The 17,752-nt window shown below is 53.6% G+C and overlaps 1 protein-coding gene across 1 annotated transcript; it reads left to right on the top strand.

Annotated features, from left to right (window-relative positions):
- The first annotated feature begins 1,161 nt into the window (after nt 1-1,161).
- On the top strand, nt 1,162-15,277 carry Alox12b (arachidonate 12-lipoxygenase, 12R type). The gene is made up of 15 exons (XM_045131413.1): nt 1,162-1,308; nt 2,981-3,182; nt 7,595-7,676; nt 7,795-7,887; nt 8,002-8,124; nt 8,611-8,714; nt 9,002-9,174; nt 9,392-9,532; nt 11,152-11,355; nt 11,550-11,636; nt 11,911-12,080; nt 12,512-12,633; nt 14,151-14,251; nt 14,747-14,917; nt 15,079-15,277. The coding sequence occupies exons 1-15, from the start codon at nt 1,162-1,164 to the stop codon at nt 15,256-15,258; spliced, it is 2,100 nt and encodes a 699-aa protein (XP_044987348.1). The 3' UTR covers nt 15,259-15,277.
- The last annotated feature ends 2,475 nt before the right edge of the window (nt 15,278-17,752 follow it).

A 17,752-nucleotide genomic window follows, 5' to 3' on the forward strand; every position in this document is an offset into this window, starting at 1 on the left:
CTCCAGGGTCTCTAACAGCTGCAAACGGACTCCAGACACCTGCACCACTTTGTCCTATCTGGCTTACATGGGTACTGGGGAAATGAATCCGGGTCCTTTGGCTTTGCAGGCAAGTGCCTTAACGGCTAAGCCATTTCTCCGGGCCTCTTTTTTATTAAAAAAAATTCTTTAAAATTTCCCTGGTCAGGGTGTGTAACTTGTAAAATCCAAGGATAGTGTAGATATAGTAAAACGTTTTTCTCTGTCTCTCTGCCTCTCGCCCCTTTAGAGTGGTCTCCCCATGTAGCCCAGCTTCAAGATCCTCCTGTCTCAGCCTCCCAAGTAGCTGGAATTAAGGTATGCACCATGCTGCCTGGCTCTTTAGCTTAGCTTGTCCCTTGTGGTTGTTGGGGACTGCGCAGGCTCTGCAAACACTCCACCACTGAACTACGCGACCCCCCCCACCCCCGCCAGCCCTTTAGCTTAATCCTCCTGCCTCAATTTCCACTCCAACTATCTTCTAGGTGTGTCTTCCTCCCCTGCGAATGCTGGCTGGCGGTGAGGAATAAATAGTTCCAGGCTCTCCAGCCCTTGACCACGTCTCCCTGCAGCGTCTGGAAGGACCCCTCACGGGTCCACCCCCGGGGACCCCCAGCTTCGCGCAGCAGGTCCTTAACACAGCAGCGCTAAGGCGGGAGGCTGGGGCCATTTCTGAAAGCAGGCCACTGGACAGAGGGCAAGTTCCCCGAGTCCTCCGAAGCAGGTCACTTGTGACCCTGGCCCTGCTCAGCCGGGTGCCGCAGTCCACGTGGGGGCGAGGGGGAGGCAGGCGCTTATTAGTCTGATAAAGATCTGGGGGCCCCGCCCCGCCCCTGCCCCAGCTTCCCTCGGGCCCCGGCGCCCGAGGCCCCCACCCCCAGGGCTCCCCCTCCTCCGGCCCGCGGCCCCGCCCCGCCCCGCCCCGCCCCGCCCCGCGCCGGCTCTGCGCCCGCCCGCCCTGGGCGGCAGCTGCTCGGGGCTCGGGCGACTCCCGCGGGGCCGCAGTGCCGCTGTCTTCTCCCCGTCGCCCGCCGGGCTGCAGCCGTCCGCTCTGCTCCGCGCCCGGCTCCCCGCGCCTGACTTTGACCCCCCCACCCCGTGTCCGGCACAGAGCCCCCCCTTCTCGCCTGCTGAGAGACACCCATGGCCACCTACAAAGTCAAGGTGGCCACGGGCACTGACTTCTTCTCGGGAACGCTGGACTGCATCTCGCTGACCATCGTGGGCACTGAAGGCGAGAGCCACAAGCAGCGGCTGAACCACTTTGGGAGAGACTTCGCCACTGGGGCGGTGAGTGTGTGTGTGTGTGTGCGCGCGCGTGTGTGTGAGTGTGTGTGCGCGTGTTGGGGGCAGGTGGGTGTTCAGGAGGGATGTGCGTGTGTGTGTGTGGTGTGTGTGCGCGTGTCGGGGGCAGGTGGGTGTTCAGGAGGGATGTGCGTGTGTGTGTGGTGTGTGTGCGCGTGTTGGGGGCAGGTGGGTGTTCAGGAGGGATGTGCGTGTGTGTGTGTGTGGTGTGTGTGCGCGTGTCGGGGGCAGGTGGGTGTTCAGGAGGGATGGAGATGGGCTGGGAAGGGAGCTGGACTGCCAGGGACCGCGCTGAAGCGTTGGCTCAGGATGCCGCAGCGATGCCCGCCTCCAAACCCTCTCCCTCTTGGCTCATGGGGCCATCTACCTGTCCTCCGCTACCACATCCCTCATCCTCTCTTCCCTTTTCTCGCCTCCTCTCTACTTTTCCTCCTCCAGTCCTTTTCCTTCCTCTGTTCTTTCCCCAAATTTTTTATTAACAACTTCCATGATTATAAAAAAAATCCCATGGTAATCTCCTCCCTCCCCCCACTTTCCCCTTTGAAACTCCATTCTCCATCATATCCCCTCCCCTTCTCAATCAGTCTCTCTTTTATTTTTGTTTCTAGTTGTATTTATTTATTTATTTTTTCAACTTTTTATTAACAACTTCCATGATTATAAAAAAAAAATATCCCATGGTAATCCCCTCCCTCCCCCACTTTCTCCTTTGAAACTCCATTCTTCATCATATCCCCTTCCCATCTCAATTACTCTCTTTTATTTTTTTTCTAGTTGTATTTATTTATTTAGTCAAATTTTTGTTACCAACTTCCATGATTATAAAACAATATCCCATGGTAATCCCCTCTCCCCCCACTTTCCCCTTTGGAACTCCATTCTCCATCATATCCCCTCCCCATCTCAGTCAGTCTCTTTTATTTTGATGTCATGATCTTTTCCTTCTCTTATGATGGGCTTGTGTAGGTAGGGTCAGGCACTGTGAGGTCATGGCATCCAGGCCATCCTTCCTCTCTTTGTTCTCTTAGCCCCTTCCTGTGCCTCCACGTCCCCTGCATTCTCACCCGTCCATCCTCTCTCCCTCTCCCTCTGCCTTCTCTCATTCTTACTCACTCTTTCTAAGCCAAGTTGCGTCACAACCTGCTTCCATTTGCATTGGATTCTCTGCGACCTCAAATAGCATCCGACCAGCCCGTCCTGCTTGCCCATGATGGAAACCACACTTGGTGCTTTTGATAGCCACCCGCTGCTATGTGACCTGAATAGGTCCTCCATCCGCGCGGCCGTTTCTGAATTCCTACATCTTCATTGAGAAATTAGAGAAGGGCTGGCTAGGCCTCTTGTCCCCACTTGGGGACTGTAGGAGGCTTGGGAAGCCTTGGTCTCGCTTGGACTCCTTTGTATACCAGCTCCTGGGCATTTTCATGGCTCCCCAGAGCCTGGGGAAGAGGGTGGGAGAGGGCAGGACCTCAGCCACCAGGAAGGATCAAGGACAGGGGGTTGAAGGGCCAACCCTGCCTTTGTAGACGAGGCCAGCTAAACTGTCACCTCCTCTGTCCCCACCTCCGTCTAGGGGAACGTTACCCTGGATGAGAGGCCCGCGGGGCGGGGGAAGGTCTGAGGAACGGCCCAGCCGCTGAGCCCCTTGTCCCGGCAGGTGGACGAGTACGCGGTGCAGTGCCCGCAGGCGCTGGGGGAGCTCGTCATCATCCGCCTTCACAAGGAGCCCTCCTTCTTCCGCAAGGACCCCTGGTACTGCAACTACGTGCAGATCTGCGCCCCCGACGGCCGCGTCTACCATTTCCCCGCCTACCAGTGGATGGACGGCTATGAGACCCTAGCACTCCGGGAGGCCACGGGTGAGCAGGTTCCGCCCCATCCTACACGGGGAGCCCGTCCCTGTAGCCCCGCCACGCCGGCGCAGTCACCCCCGGCTTCCATCAAGCTCGCCAGGCACCCGGGACTCCTGGGATTACTGCTGCGTGTGTCACTGCTGCGTGTGTCACTGCTGCGTGTGTCACTGCTGCGTGTGTCACCGCCGCTGCCCTGGGCTGCGCGCTCAGGAGCCTAGGCGCAGGAGGCGCCTGCATGCTGGCGGGCTGGCGGCAGAGAGCGTGCCCAGATCGCACGTTCCCTGCCTGAGTCCTGCAGGACGCGTGCGTTCTACAAAGACACTTTGCTGCCGGGAGTCTAGCTTCACCATTCTGGAGGGCATGGTCCCGGCGGTCTGAAGTGGGATTCTGTTTTCGTACATAGAAACATGTTAGGGCTGGAGGGATGGGGTAGCCGGTAAGACTTTTGCCTGTAAAGCCAAAGGACCCAAGTTCAATTCCCCAGGACCCACAAGGGGGTGCACATGTCTGGAGTTCATTTGAAGTGGCTGGGGGCCCTGGTGCGCCCATTCTCTCTCTTTCCCTCTTTCTCTGTCAAATAAATAAAAATAAAATATTTTTTAAAAACTAAAAAAAAAAAAAAAAGAAACATGTTAGTTTAACAGCTCTGTAGGCACTATGCCTTATGTATATGATCTTGATGCCCTGGTTTGGATTTTTTGTTTTTGGTTCTAGACATTTGAACTCAGAGCTCTGTACATGTTAAGCAAGCACTCTACCACTGAGTTGTAGCCCCAGTGGTTTTCTTTCTTTTTTAAAAAAATCTTTAAAAATGTTATTTGTTTACTTATTTGAGAGGGAGGGAAAGAGAGAGAGTGTGTGGGCACTCCAGGGTCTCTTGTCACTGCAAACAAACTCCAGACTCGGGTGCCACTTTACATGGGGAATCAAACTTGGGCCAGTAGACTTCGTAAGCAAGTGCCTTTAACTGCTGAGCCATCTCCCCAGCCTTTTATTTTATTTTTTTTTAATTAAATTCATTAAAAACACTTTTTTTTTTTTGAGGCAGAGTCTCACTCTAGAGCAGGCTGATCTTTAGCTCACTCTGTAGTGAGGTTGGCCTTGAACTCATGGTGATCCTCGTAAGTGCTGGGATTATAGACCATACCTGGCTTCTCCAGTGGTTTCTTAACTGAGTATTTGTTGGATTGATGGACTATTATGTTGCCGCAGAAGAACCCCATTACCCGAACGGGACGTTTTATTTCTCTAACAGGACTCATTGCTATCCCCAAAGGACCCCTTTGTCCAGCAAGGGTCCACTCTGTCCCCACAGGAGGTTCTGATATTCATGCAGACCTTAGGCTTCTCCTGCATGTTGGGGTATGACAAGCCCAGTCGCAGGTCAAGGCTGCCCTGCTATCCGCACCCCCCCTTCTCCCCCCAAGGTAGGGTCTCACTGTAGTTCAGGCTAACCTGGAATTTACTATGTAGTCTCAGGTTGGCCTCGAGCTCACGGTGATCCTCCTACCTCTGCTTCCCAGGTGCTTGGATGAAAGCCGGCTGTTTTATTTTATTTTTATTTTTTATTTGAGAGATAGAGAGAAATGAGAGAGAGAGAGAGAGAATGGGTTGCCAGAGCTTCCAGCCACTGCAAACAAACTCCAGATGCATGTGCCCCCTTGTGCATCTGGCTTACATGGGTGCTGGGGAATTGAACTTGGGTCGCTAGATTTGCAGGCAAGTGCCTTAACCACTGAGTCGTGTCCCCAGCCCTGCCCTGCTGTTTTCATGCTGAGTGGTTGCTCCCGAGGGAGAAGGACAGGACCCCAATGTCCGAGCTCCGGGCGTCTGCCCCTGCCCGAGCTCTTCATCCGGCTACTCTAGACAGCTTCCTAAGTGCGGTCGCTGCTGCGTGAGGCTAGAGGCCTGCTCCCTGCTCTTTCTTCCCCTCCTGGGCCTTATCACTGAGCTTCTCCTGGCATCCTCAGGTGGGAGGGTGACTCTGGGGCCTGGAGCACCTTGTCTGCTTACTTCCCTTCCTGGCGCTACAGCATTTTCCTGGGAGGAGAGTAGAGAATGGGGCCTGAGCTGGGGAAAGGAAAGGCAGAGGGAGGCTGGCCAGGGAGGGTGGGGATCTCACAGGGAGAATCACCGGGACGCTGAGTGCCTCCCATGGTGATAGGTCTGTGTGCCATGGACGCAGGGGATGGGCAGGGGACGGGCAGGTGACACTAGCTGGCTGGGCCGGAATGGGGTTGGGTGCGGTGGCTGCCATGCAACACCAGGGCAGGGAGACTTGAGTCATCTGCTGGGCCCTTGAAGGAGTAAGGCTCCCGCCCTGGGGATGGAGCCAAGTCGGGGTTCTAGATTGCACAATTTCAGGGGGCATGGCTCCCATCAGCCCAACAGGAGCTGGGGCAAATGGAGGAGGGCAGTGAGGCAAAGGTAAATGCTGAGGCTGCTTAACAGACACAAGCCCGTGTGGGGACACCGTCAGGAGACTGCAGGGAGGTGGGCCTCAGCCTGGGCTCTGTCATTTATCCTCGGAATGGCTGGGTGCGTTTCCACGGTCTTTTAAGCTTCAGAACCTTCATCTGTTAAGCTCACAACAGAGCTTACTTTGTAGGGTTGCTGTGAGACTCCAGTGACATAACTCCTAGAAGAAATTGCAGGGCCTGGAAAAATGGCTTAGTGGTTAAGGTGCTTGCCTGTAAAGCTTAATGACCTGGGTTCGACTCCCAGTACCCACGTAAAGCCAGATGCACAAAGTAGTGTGCCATATGCATCTGTAATTCATTGACAGTGGATAGAGGTCCTAACATGCTCTCTCTCTCTCTCTCTCTTGAGAATATATATATATTAAATATATATATTTAAAAAAGAAATTGTGCCGGGCATGGTGGCACACGCCTTTAGTCCCAGCACTTGGGAGGCAGAGGTAGGAGGATCACCATGAGTTTGAGGCCACTCTGTGACTAAATAGTGAATTCTAGGTCAGCCTAGGTTAGAGTGAGACCCTACCTCCAAACAACAAAAAAGAAATTGTAAAAAAAAAGCTTAACTATCATAGTTGTTACTAAGTGGGGTTGAAGTCCTACTTTGGATCAAATTCCAGATTATCTGCTTTTTTCCCTAAGTAATACTGATTTTTTTTTTTCTCCTGGTAAAATGGGAATGACAAGAAAGTTTCTAGCTGAAGCTGTTAGAGCCAGAGATATTTTGAAGTTTAGATTTTCTGTAGATGCTACACATATATGTTCATATGCATGTATACACATGTACAAATATAAACCTATCTCTTTGTCTCTATCTTTTCTATCTACTCATTTAAAGTGTTTGAGATCAAAAAAAATGTTTTAGATTTTAACATTTTCTTGTATTCTTTGTGTGTGTGCGTGGCGTATACACATGTCTGCAGATGCATGCACTATGCATGTGCACAGGCCAGAAGAGAGCTTTGGGCACTCTTCTCTACTGTTTACCTGTGTATTTCTTTGAGACAGTTCTCCCTTAACCTGGAGCCTTCCCAGGCTCTCACACTTAAGCAACCAGCGCTGTTAACTACTGAGCCATCTCCTACCTGGATTTTTTTTTTTTTTTTTTTGAGGCAAGGTTTCACTCCAGTGCAGACTGACCTGGAACTCACTCTGCAGCCCCAGGCTGGCTTTGAACTCACTGCTACCCTCCCACTTCAGCCTCCCCAGTGCTGGGATTAAAGGTGTGTGCCACCACACCCAGCTATTTTAGGATATTTTCATATACACAAAATATCTTGCAGATAAACATGGAATTTATCTGTGTTTCATTTAGACTTTATATGCCTAACCTGAAAGTAATTTTATACAATATTTTTAATGCACTTATTTTTTTTTCATTTTTTCGAGGTAGGGTCTCACTCTAGCCCAGGCTGACTTGGAATTCACTATGGAGTCTTAGGGTAACCTTGAACTCATGGCAATCCTCCTACCTCTGCCTCCCAGAGTACTGGGATTAAAGACGGGCGCCACCACACATGGCTTGCCACTTACATTTTGACTGTAATCTATGACATAAGATCAGGCATGGAATTTTCCATGTGTGCAATAATGTTGCTATAGGAAAAGCTATGGAATTTGGAGCATTTTGGGTCTTGTATTTTGGGAGTGGGGGAGGTGAACACATGCGCACCACGTAATATGTGAAGCATCCACCATTAGGGTTTCCTTAATTAAACATACTAGTATTTCTCATCAAAACTATAGTCACACCAGGCAAGTTAAATAAAGACTACATATAGCCTGGTGTGATGGGGCATGCCTGCAATCCCAGCACTTGAAAGGCTGAAGCAGGAGGACCATAGCCCTATGGGCAGAAGTGACCTCCCGTTCTTTCCACCTGGCCAGATGGGTAGGGTGTTAAGGGTGAGTCAGCCTAAGTCTCTCCTCATCTCTCTACAGCAAAGACAACAGCAGATGACACACTCCCCATCCTTCTGGAACACAGACAAGAGGAGATCAGAGCCAAGCAGGACTTCTACCAGTGAGGGGGGGGGCGGTGGTGGGTTGCAGAACCCGAGGAGGCCGTGGGAGGTTGGGGCGGGGGGGTCCGTGATGTCCTGCCTGGCGCCAGGACCCACAGGCTTGGCTTCTCTTTGCAGCTGGAGGGAATTCGTTCCTGGCCTCCCCAACTATGTGCACATCCCCAGCTATCACCCTCCTGTCCGGCACTGCCGCAGCACCAACCGGACTGAGTAAGGACCTGAAGCTGGCCTAGGCCCTTCCCAAGACCAGCACCTGGGCTCCTGCCCTGCCTGCCTGCCTGCTGGACCCCAGGTGCAAGGCCCGGCCCTGTGTTTCTCCTGCAGGTGGAACGGCTATATTCCAGGATTCCCGATTCTCATCAACATTAAGGCCACCAAGTTTCTGAACTCAAATCTCCGTTTCTCCTTTGTCAAGACAGCATCCTTCTTTTATCGCCTGGGGCCCATGTGAGTGTGTGAATGAAGGAACCTGCAGAAACTCTCCCATTGCTCCCCGCTTTCCCCTTCTGCCCACCTCCAAGACAGCCCCAGATTGAAATGTTCAGGAAGGTCGAGCGAAACCGAACACAAACCAACCAAAAAACCCCCTTGACATTAAAAACTGGGACATGGGAGCTGGAGAGATGGCTTAGCCCTTAAGGCACTTGCCTGCAAAGCCTAATGACCTGAGTTCAGTTCCCCAGTACCCACATAAAACCAGATGTACAAGGTGGTGCATGCATCTGGAATTCTTTTGCAGTGGCATGCCCATTCTCTCTGTCTCTCTTCTCTCTATCTCAGTCTGATTGCTAATAAATTAAAAAAAAAAAACAAAACCTGGGACATGGGACCTGGATCCTCCGAGTCCAGAGTCCAGTGGCAGGTGATTCTCCTACTTGTCCCAGCACACCTGACCACCTCTTAGACCCGCCACCCTCACACCCTATCTCCTAGGGCACTGGCATTCAAATTGCGTGGCCTGGTGGACCGCAAACGGTCGTGGAAGAGACTAAAGGACATTAAGAATATTTTTCCTGCCACGAAGACTGTCATCTCAGGTCTGACATAGGACATTCCTGATAGAACGTGGGGGCAGCCGGGTCTCTGGGGCAAGAGGCGGGCCCTCACCTCGAGTCGGTGTCAGAGGGAGAGCTGGGAGGAGTGTTTGCGAGTCACGTGGGCTCTTCTTGGACACCATTACCCTGGATCTCTTCAGCCCCTCAAGATGGACCTGGGGTCTTCATTTTCATCCCTGACTCCTCTTGATTCCCACTGTCTTCTGTCCAAGTCTCTCCATCCCTGAGGGGTTGGAGCCTATTGTGACACACTTGTCCCGTCCCTTCAGAGTATGTGGCTGAGCACTGGGCAGAGGACAGCTTCTTTGGGTACCAGTATCTCAATGGTATTAACCCGGGCCTGATCCAACGATGCATGAGGATCCCAGACAAATTCCCCGTCACAGACGACATGGTGGCCCCATTCCTGGGTGAAGGAACGTGCCTCCAAGCAGAGCTAGAGGTGAGCTTCCCACTAGCAGACCCCGGCCAGACTCCCTGGCTCTGCCCTGGGTGTCTCCTCACTTCCAAGGCCCACCACGATTCTCCCCCATGCCCACGCCCTTCACGTTCCCACCCCCCATGCAACCACGGAGATTTGGGGTCAGTACATCCCACATCGGGGTCATGGGATGCCCATCTTAGCGCCCACCCTTCCACCCACTGTGGCTCCCCTCCAGAAGGGGAACATTTACCTGGCCGACTACCGCATCTTGGAGGGTATCCCCACAGTGGAGCTCAACGGCCACAAGCAACACCACTGCGCCCCCATCTGCCTGCTTCACTTTGGTCCCGAGGGCATGATGCCCATAGCCATCCAGGTACCTGGGCTGTGGCAGGGGCTGTATGAGTGCCGGGCCGGAGAGATGCCTGCACACACAAGTGTTCCTCTGCGCATGTGTGTGCGTGTGCATGCACCTGTGTGAGCCCGTGTACCTGCTTGCATGTATGTGTGTGCTCTATTATAAACGTGAGCATGTGCGCTTATGTATGGTCCTCATGTATTTCCCTACGTGTGCATCTGAGAGCACACTTATACACATAAAAGGTTGTATTTATTTAGCCGGGCATGGTGGCGCATGCCTTTAATCCCAGCTCTTGGGAGGCAGAGGTAGGAGTATTGCCATGAGTTCGAGGCCACCCTGAGACTACATAGTGAATTCCAGGTCAGCCTGGGCTAGAGTGAGACACTACCCTGAAAAACAAAAAACAAAAAACAAAAAAACAAAACAAAACAAAACTATATATATATTTGAGAGTGAAAAGCAAGTAGAGAAGAGAGAATGGGCATGCTGGGGCCTTCAGCTACTGCAAATGAACTCCAGACACATGCACCACCTTAGGCATCTGACTTATGGGGGTTCTGGGGAATCAAACCTGGATCCTTTGGCTTTGCAGGCAAGTAGTACCTTAGCTGCTAAGACATCTTGCCAGCCCTGTATGCATGTCTTTATTATTATTATTTATTTCATATTATTGTTCTTTGTTTTTGTTTTTCAAGGTAGGGTCTCCCTCTATCCCAGGCTGACCTGGAACTCACTATGTAGTCTCAGGGTGGCCTTGAACTCAGGGCGATCCTCCTACCTCTGCCTCCCGAGGGCTGAGATTCAGGAGTGGACCACCACGCCTTGGCTTTTTGTTGTTCTTGTTCTTGATTTATCTATATATTTTTGGTGCATGCGCGTCTTAATCTGTGGGTGGCCATGGGGTGCCTGCAGCGAGAGCTGCACTCCCTGCCACGCACACGCCGGGTGCTGCCGCTGCTTGTCTTTGCGTCCTGGCATGAGCTGGGGCTCCTGGGGCATCCTCGCTGATAAACCCGAAGTGCTAAGCACGCCGTATGTGAACAGAGGTGAACAGATGCCAGTGGGCTTGGTGGCTTGAGTATGTCTTGTTGGCTTCATTCACCCATTTTCTTGACAAAGCCACTCCCGCTGACATACTAAGCTAGTAAAACTCAGCAGCTTCCCAGAGGTCTGCTCTGGCAGAGAGAGACGTGAGGCATTTCCTCCTCGTGGGGCCACATAAGGGTCATGTATAAATTAGAAAAGGCCCCTCTCATGGCGGTGGGGGGGTGGGGGGTGGGTGTCAGCTAAGCCCTGACCCTCCTGACTCCAAATGGAACAGTGGAGGCTGGATTTCAAGGCTCTCTCTCCTTCCCGCCCAATGCAGGGGCGGTCACGCTCGCCCTTGTTCGATGCACAGCCTGGTGCCTGTGGGGGTTGAGATGGGCAGGGCTGTGAGGAGGGGCAGGGAAGGTCCTGACAGCAGACATGAATATGGGGAGGAAGGACCCTAAGCTGCTCAGAACAGAGACTGGTAGACAGAGGCTGCCATTATATCTCCTAAGACTCCTTTCTGCCTTTCTCTTTCACTGGGCGGGGGGCTTCTTTCAGGGGATTTCTGCCCCCACTAACTCTCCCTTTCCCCACATTCCCAGCTCAGCCAGACCCCTGGGCCTGATTGCCCCATCTTTCTGCCCAGCGACTCTGAATGGGACTGGCTGCTGGCTAAGACGTGGGTGCGCTACGCCGAGTTCTACTGCCACGAGGCCGTGGCACACTTGCTGGAGAGCCACCTCATTGGGGAGGCCTTCTGCTTGGCCTTGCTGAGGAACCTACCCATGTGCCACCCTTTGTACAAGGTATGAGCTTGGAGGAAGGGAGCCTTTGAAAGCTCTGGCCAGCAGGTGGGCGGGGTCCATTGAACTGTGGGGATCCCCAGCGAGGGCTTGCAGTACTTCTACAAGTACGGAGGCCTGATGTTGCAGAAGTAGGGTTTCTGAGGTTCTTGGGGAGCAACTCAGCCCTCTCTCACTGTCCTTGCCTTCCCGCCCAGCTCCTCATTCCTCATACCCGCTACAACGTCCAGATCAACAGCATCGGGCGGGCTCTCCTTCTGAACGAGGGCGGCCTCTCTGCCAGGGTATGGCTTCTGTCCTCCAGCCTCGACATTTGGTTTCGTCTGGCCTTTGTGACTGGACTGAAAGCAGGACTCCCACCTGCTTTTGGATTCTGGGCAGCGGGGCTGGGTAGAGCGGGTGCAGCGTCCAGAAGGGTGTGGAGACAGGGATGGCGAGGATGGCGAGGGCCCCTAAAGGTGGAGCAGGCCTCGAGTGAGTCTTGGGGATGGAAGGTGGCTGTGGTCCTCAGAGAGCAGGCCCAGCAAAGATGCCCACCCAGTGCTTTCTCTCCTAAAGGCCATGTCCCTGGGCCTGGAGGGCTTTGCGCAGGTGATGGTGCGGGCTCTGTCTGAGCTCACCTACAAAGACCTCTGCGTCCCCAATGACTTTGTGAAGCGTGGGGTCCAGGACCTGCCGGGATATTACTTCCGGGACGACAGCTTGGCGGTGTGGTATGCCATGGAGAGGTGAGATCGGGCTAGCAGTGAGTGACACTCAGTGTGGACACCCTGGAATGTTGGAAGGGATGTAGGAGATTTTAAGGACTTGCCTTGGGTGTCGCCCGGGTCTTGGCCTCAGAAACAAGATCTGAGCTGTTTACGTACCTGCTCCCTCGGCCTGATGGGATCCATTTTTGCCTTGGTCTCCAGCCAAGCTGTACTGGCCAGACCCCTCCTGGGCTCTGGGCTGCCAAGAAGCCTCCCTTGACCTCTGGGGGTAACTGAATGGCTTTGACCTTGACCAGCACCCCTCACCTGTCTCCCAGAACTTGCTGACTACAGGCCCAGCACAGCTCTGGGGACAACAGAGCCAGGGTGACAGGGGGAGGCAAGGGGAGGCCAGGTTACAGGGGTGGCGGGAAGGAGAGCTGCATACTGAGGCCCTGTTCCCTGGGCAGGTATGTGACAGAGATAATCACCTATTATTACCCGTGTGACGCGGCCGTGGAGGGCGACCCAGAGTTGCAGTGCTGGGTGCAGGAGATATTCAAGGAATGCCTTCTGGGGCGTGAGAGCTCAGGTAAAGGCGCCTGGGGCTTAGTGACTGATCCCAGGCACGTCTGCTAGGACCCTCTTGGTCTGCCATGTGTCTTCCTATGGGCTGAAGAAGGCCCAAGCACTGCCTAAGAATCTTCACAAGGTCCTGGCCTGGCCCTTGGAGCAGTAGCATCTCAGTGAGGTGTGGGGTGGGGATTAGGGGAGCGTGGCTGGCCACCGGCTCCTGTCTTAGGCCCAGACACTGTAGCTTGTCTCGGTCAAGAAGTAGAGGGATCGGGCTGAAGAGATGGCTTAAAGGTAAGGTGCTTGCCTGCAAAGCCAAAGGACCCAAGTTCGAATCTCCAGGTACCACATAAGCCAGATGCACATGGTGGCACATGAGTCTGGAGTTCCTTTGCAGTGGCTAGAGGCCGTGGTGTGCCCATTCTCACTCTCTCTCCTTCTCTCTGTCTCTAATAAATAAATAAAACTAAATCTTGAAAAAGAACTAGAGGGATCCACGTTTCAGATCTTAGAGACAAGCCTTTATGCACTGAGAAATGGAGTGAGTGCTCCAAAGCAGGAGAGGACAGTGTGCTGGTGGCTGTGCAGCTGGGGTAGTGGCAGGCTCCAGGAGGAGTGGACTTTGGCCAGCAAGCACGGGGCTATGATGTGATGGTAGGCTGGCTTCTGAGCTTGCAAAAGGGAGCAAGACAGGCGCAGGTGCCACCCCAGGCGTACAAGGCCTGCGCTGGTGGGATTGCTGTTGACAAATGGGAAGTTTCACTGCAGCAGAACTGGGGCACACAGGGGCGCCCAGGGAGGGCAGGAGGGGGCGAGACGTGACCAGGGAGACAGCTCACCCAGCTGGGTTGGGGTGGTGAAGTCGGGATGGGAGAAGGAAGTCATGAGATACGGTCTGGTTGGGACTGGGCTCTTGGACTGACATCTAGAAAGTGCTGTGGGATGAGGAGGTGAGCACATGTCCTTTGCGAATCCAGGGCAGGGTGGGTAAGGGGATTAGGAGGGACACGGGGACAGGGGCTCTTGAGTGGGAGCTATAATGTGGAAAGGACCAAAAGCTAGAGACAGCATAGTGAATTTTGGCATCCCACAACAGGAGCTGGGGGCTCCTTATGGCCCTAAGACCCAAGCCTCAATCAGGTACCAGATTCTGCGCAGCCCGAGGAAGGAGTTCAGAATTCCCTGTCGGAGGGCTCATTGAGAGTCTGCAGGGACGGGATGTTAGAAGATCAGGCCACAGCGATGGTCAGGAGACAGTTTACGATGATGTTCTGGTATCCAGAAAGGAGGTGACAGGGATCTGGCCAGGATGAGGGCTGTAGGGGAGGGGGAGAATCCCCAAGAATCGCAGAGCTAAGTTGCAAGTAGAAGTGACGAAGTGACGGGGCGCATTCCAGATCTGCATGGGGAAGATGAGTTGAGGCCACAGGAGGGCAGGATAGACTGGACGAGGGAGTCAGGTAGAGTGAGCCGGGCCTGGGGGAGTGCGGCTGAGCCGGGACCGACACCACCGCTGGCTTGTTTCCTGCCCCTCAGGTTTCCCCACGTGCTTGCGAACCGTGCCTGAGCTAATCGAGTATGTCACCATGGTCATGTATACCTGCTCTGCTAGGCATGCGGCAGTCAACACGGGCCAGGTACCTGGGTCACCTGCCCCGGTCCTTTGTGTGTGTGTGTGTGTGTGTGTGTGTGTGTGTGTGTGCGCAAGTGTGCGCAGGTCCTCTTGCCACTACAGATGAATACTAGATGGCTGCGCCACTTTTTGTGTCTGGCTTGGGAATTGAACCTGAGCCCCCGGGCTTTGCAAGCAAGTGTCATCTTCCCAGCCCCTCCCCTGCCAGTCCTACTAAACAGCTAGTGCTTACTTCAAACCAGCCTTAGCCCCCATTGACGGTCCAGTCCCCAGCTTGTCTCAACTAAGTCCAAGCCTTGTAACCCCCAAGCCCAGCCTCTCAGCCGTAGCTCAGCCCCCCTTCCCCAACACCTGTAGCTCTGTCAGTGACTCCAACACCACCAGGCTAAACCAGAGCCCAGGGCAGGTGCTCAAGTCCCCCATAGGACAACATGGCCCAAACCTAGTGGGGGGGAACCAGGCGCTCGTCACCCAGATCTCCCCTTCTCACCCACTTCAGCTGGAGTTCACCTCCTGGATGCCCAACTTTCCCTCGTCCATGAGGAACCCACCGATGCAGACCAAAGGGCTGACCACTCTTCAGACCTACATGGACACGCTGCCAGATGTGAAGACCACGTGCATCGTGCTCTTGGTGCTCTGGACTCTGTGCCGCGAGCCTGACGACAGGGTGCGGGGACCGTGAGCCCAGGCAGGGGGCTGGCGAGGGCAGCTGGGGGATGCCAGGGGCGAGGCGCTGGCGGCGGGAGGCCGAGGAAAGGAGGGCCCTGTGTGCAGCAGGCAGGATGGATGGGCCCGGCTTTGTCCCAGCGCCCGGTTCTGTGCTTGCAGAGGCCTCTTGGCCACTTCCCGGACATCCACTTCGTGGAGGAGGCCCCCCGGCGGAGCATGGAGGCCTTCCGCCAGCAGCTGAACCAGATCTCACACCACATCCGCCAGCGCAACAAGTGTCTCCCCATTCCCTACTACTACCTGGACCCTGTGCTCATAGAGAACAGCATTTCCATCTAGGGTGACCCTCTCGCCCCGTTTCTCCTCACCCTGCACCTAATTTTCCAATAAAATCACTTCAAACACTTGCCTCGGGGCTGAGAGGGCCACACAGCGTACTGGTGTGTGGGGTGAGGGTGCTCAGGCAGTCATGCCATCCTTACCCTCCGCAAGGTCCAGGTGGGCACAGAGCAGTGTCAGGTACTTGCTTGGCTCCTGGATGGCCCTGATGATCCTGGACGGGAGGCTAGGGAAAGCAGCAACGCTCTGCCGCTCTGCCGAGGGTGTCCTTGGGAAGGTGCTTGCTAGGTCAGTGCCCAGGTGTTGCTAGGGAGGAGGAGGAGGGGAAAAGACCTCACTCTTCTTTTCCTCCCTGTCCTTTTCCTTCTTCCTTCCTCTTCTTCCCTTCATTTTTTCCTTCCTTCCTCTCTTTTTAAAAAAGATATTTTATTTATTGATTTATTTGAGAGAGAAAGAGGCAGATAGAGAATGTGAGAATGGATGCACCAGGGCCTTCAGCCACTGCAAACGAACTCCAGAAGCATGAGCCCCCTTGTGCATCTGACTGACGTAGGTCCTGGGGAATGGAACTGGGGTCCTTGGGCTTCTCAGGCAAACGCCTTAGCCGCTAAGCCATTTCCCCAGCCCTGTTTCTGTGTCTTTCGTGCCTGTAGTTTGTGAGGTGTGCGGGTGGTATATGTACGTTGTTGTAGTTACCCTGGCGTTGCTGGGACAAAACACCTAACCAAAAGCAGCTGGTGGGAGGAAAGAGTTTATTTTGGTTTGCTGTTTTGATTGAGGGGACGTTTCACGAGGGCAGGGCAGGATGGCAGAGCAGAGGCTGGGGGCGTCTCTTCTTGCCACAGCAGGTGGAAGGCAGCAGCAAGAGTTAGCTGATCTCTAGTAAGGGGGAGCTGGCTGTAAGACCTCTAAGACCACCTCCACCAGAACACCTCCATGAAGGCTCCACCTCCTCCATTGCCACCAGCTGGGGTCCGGACATTTAAAACACGAGTCTGGGGGACACCTCCTTCAAACACGTGCATGTTCTGATGGATGTGCTAAGGAAAATGTCAGGTGTCCTCTTCTGTCGCTTGCCTGTCTCTAACTGATTCTGGAGCTTGCTGTTGGCAAGCCAGTCTGGTCTTGGATCCCCACAGGACTGGGGTTACAGATACGTGTGGCCATTAGCTCTTCACTACATGGGTTCTGGACATTCGGACAGTCTCAGGCCCTCTTGGGCTCTCTCCTGCTTACACAGGAAGCTCACTCAAACAGCCATTTCTCCAGCCCCTCACTTTTCAATCTACGACAATTTCGATCCATATTAAATGCTCCCTACCTAGAGGTCTAGTCCACATAGGCCTTGTCCACCTAGGGGAGCCAGACTCCCACCTCCCCACCAGAGCGGTCCAAAACGTAAAGCAGGTCACGTGGAGGCCTGGCCCCAGCTCTGAGGGCTGCGCTCTACTGCAGGAACAAATCAAGGGCCCAGCTGGTCTGCAGATGTGTTTTGGTTGGCTGGCAAAATAATTTCATTTTTTATTTTTTGAGGTAGGGTCTTCCTCTAGCCCTTGGCTGACTTGGAAATCACTCTATAGTGGCCTGAACCTACAATGATATTCCTACCGCAACCTCCTGAGTAGAATTCAAGACATGAGCTACCACACCTGATTTTTAAATTTTATTTACTTATTTATTCACATGTGTGAGTGTAGGCCAGGTTCTCACTTCTGCAAACAACTCACTTCTCTAGCTGTTTTCTGCTGCTGCTCCAGTAGGCATTGGAATTTCTGCCTTTTATGTGGGACCTAGCCGCAGGGGAAGGTTGAACGCTGGGTCTATCTGTGCTGGGATGAATTATCTAATTGCATTCCAAAGAGCATTTCCAGGCAGAATAAGATGTGTGAAGCCACTGCTAGGCCCACGCAGCTCCTGCTGGGGTCATCATAGAGGGGCCCTGCTGGAGGACTGGGGGGGGGGAGGAGGGGGGGAGATGAGACTTGAGCTGAGCCTGAAGCAGGGACATTGAATAAGGAGTGAGAAACTGGGCTCCCTCAGCTGCGTCTTCTCAGTGTGCGCTGAGGAGGAAGAATGGAAAGCAAAGGAAGATTCCAAGTGAATGCATCATTTTGAGGCAAGATGGAAACTATGGGGACGAGGGAAGTCTCCTGCTAGCTGAGAATCAAAAATTCCAGCGCTATTAACAACATTTGCCTAAGGGCTTCTCTTTCCCAACTACAAGCCTGCAATTTTCTAGGCATCTCATCAGAAATGTCCCCCTTCAGTAAGATGACGTGTGATAAACCTGTGTGTAACTCCAGTGGCTCCTGGCTTTAGTTTTTTGGATTTTAATCCCATCCAAGGCACCACCCCAGGGTGCCAGCCATGAGGGGTGCCTCGTAGCCACCTTTTTTTTTTTTAATTTTTATTTGTTTATTTGAGAGCAACAGACAAAGAGGCAGAGAGAGAGAGAGAAAATGGATGCGCCAGGGCCTCCAGCCACTGCAAACGA

This window comes from Jaculus jaculus, chromosome 12 (assembly GCF_020740685.1).
Source record: "Jaculus jaculus isolate mJacJac1 chromosome 12, mJacJac1.mat.Y.cur, whole genome shotgun sequence".
Classification (NCBI taxonomy): Eukaryota; Metazoa; Chordata; class Mammalia; order Rodentia; family Dipodidae; genus Jaculus; species Jaculus jaculus.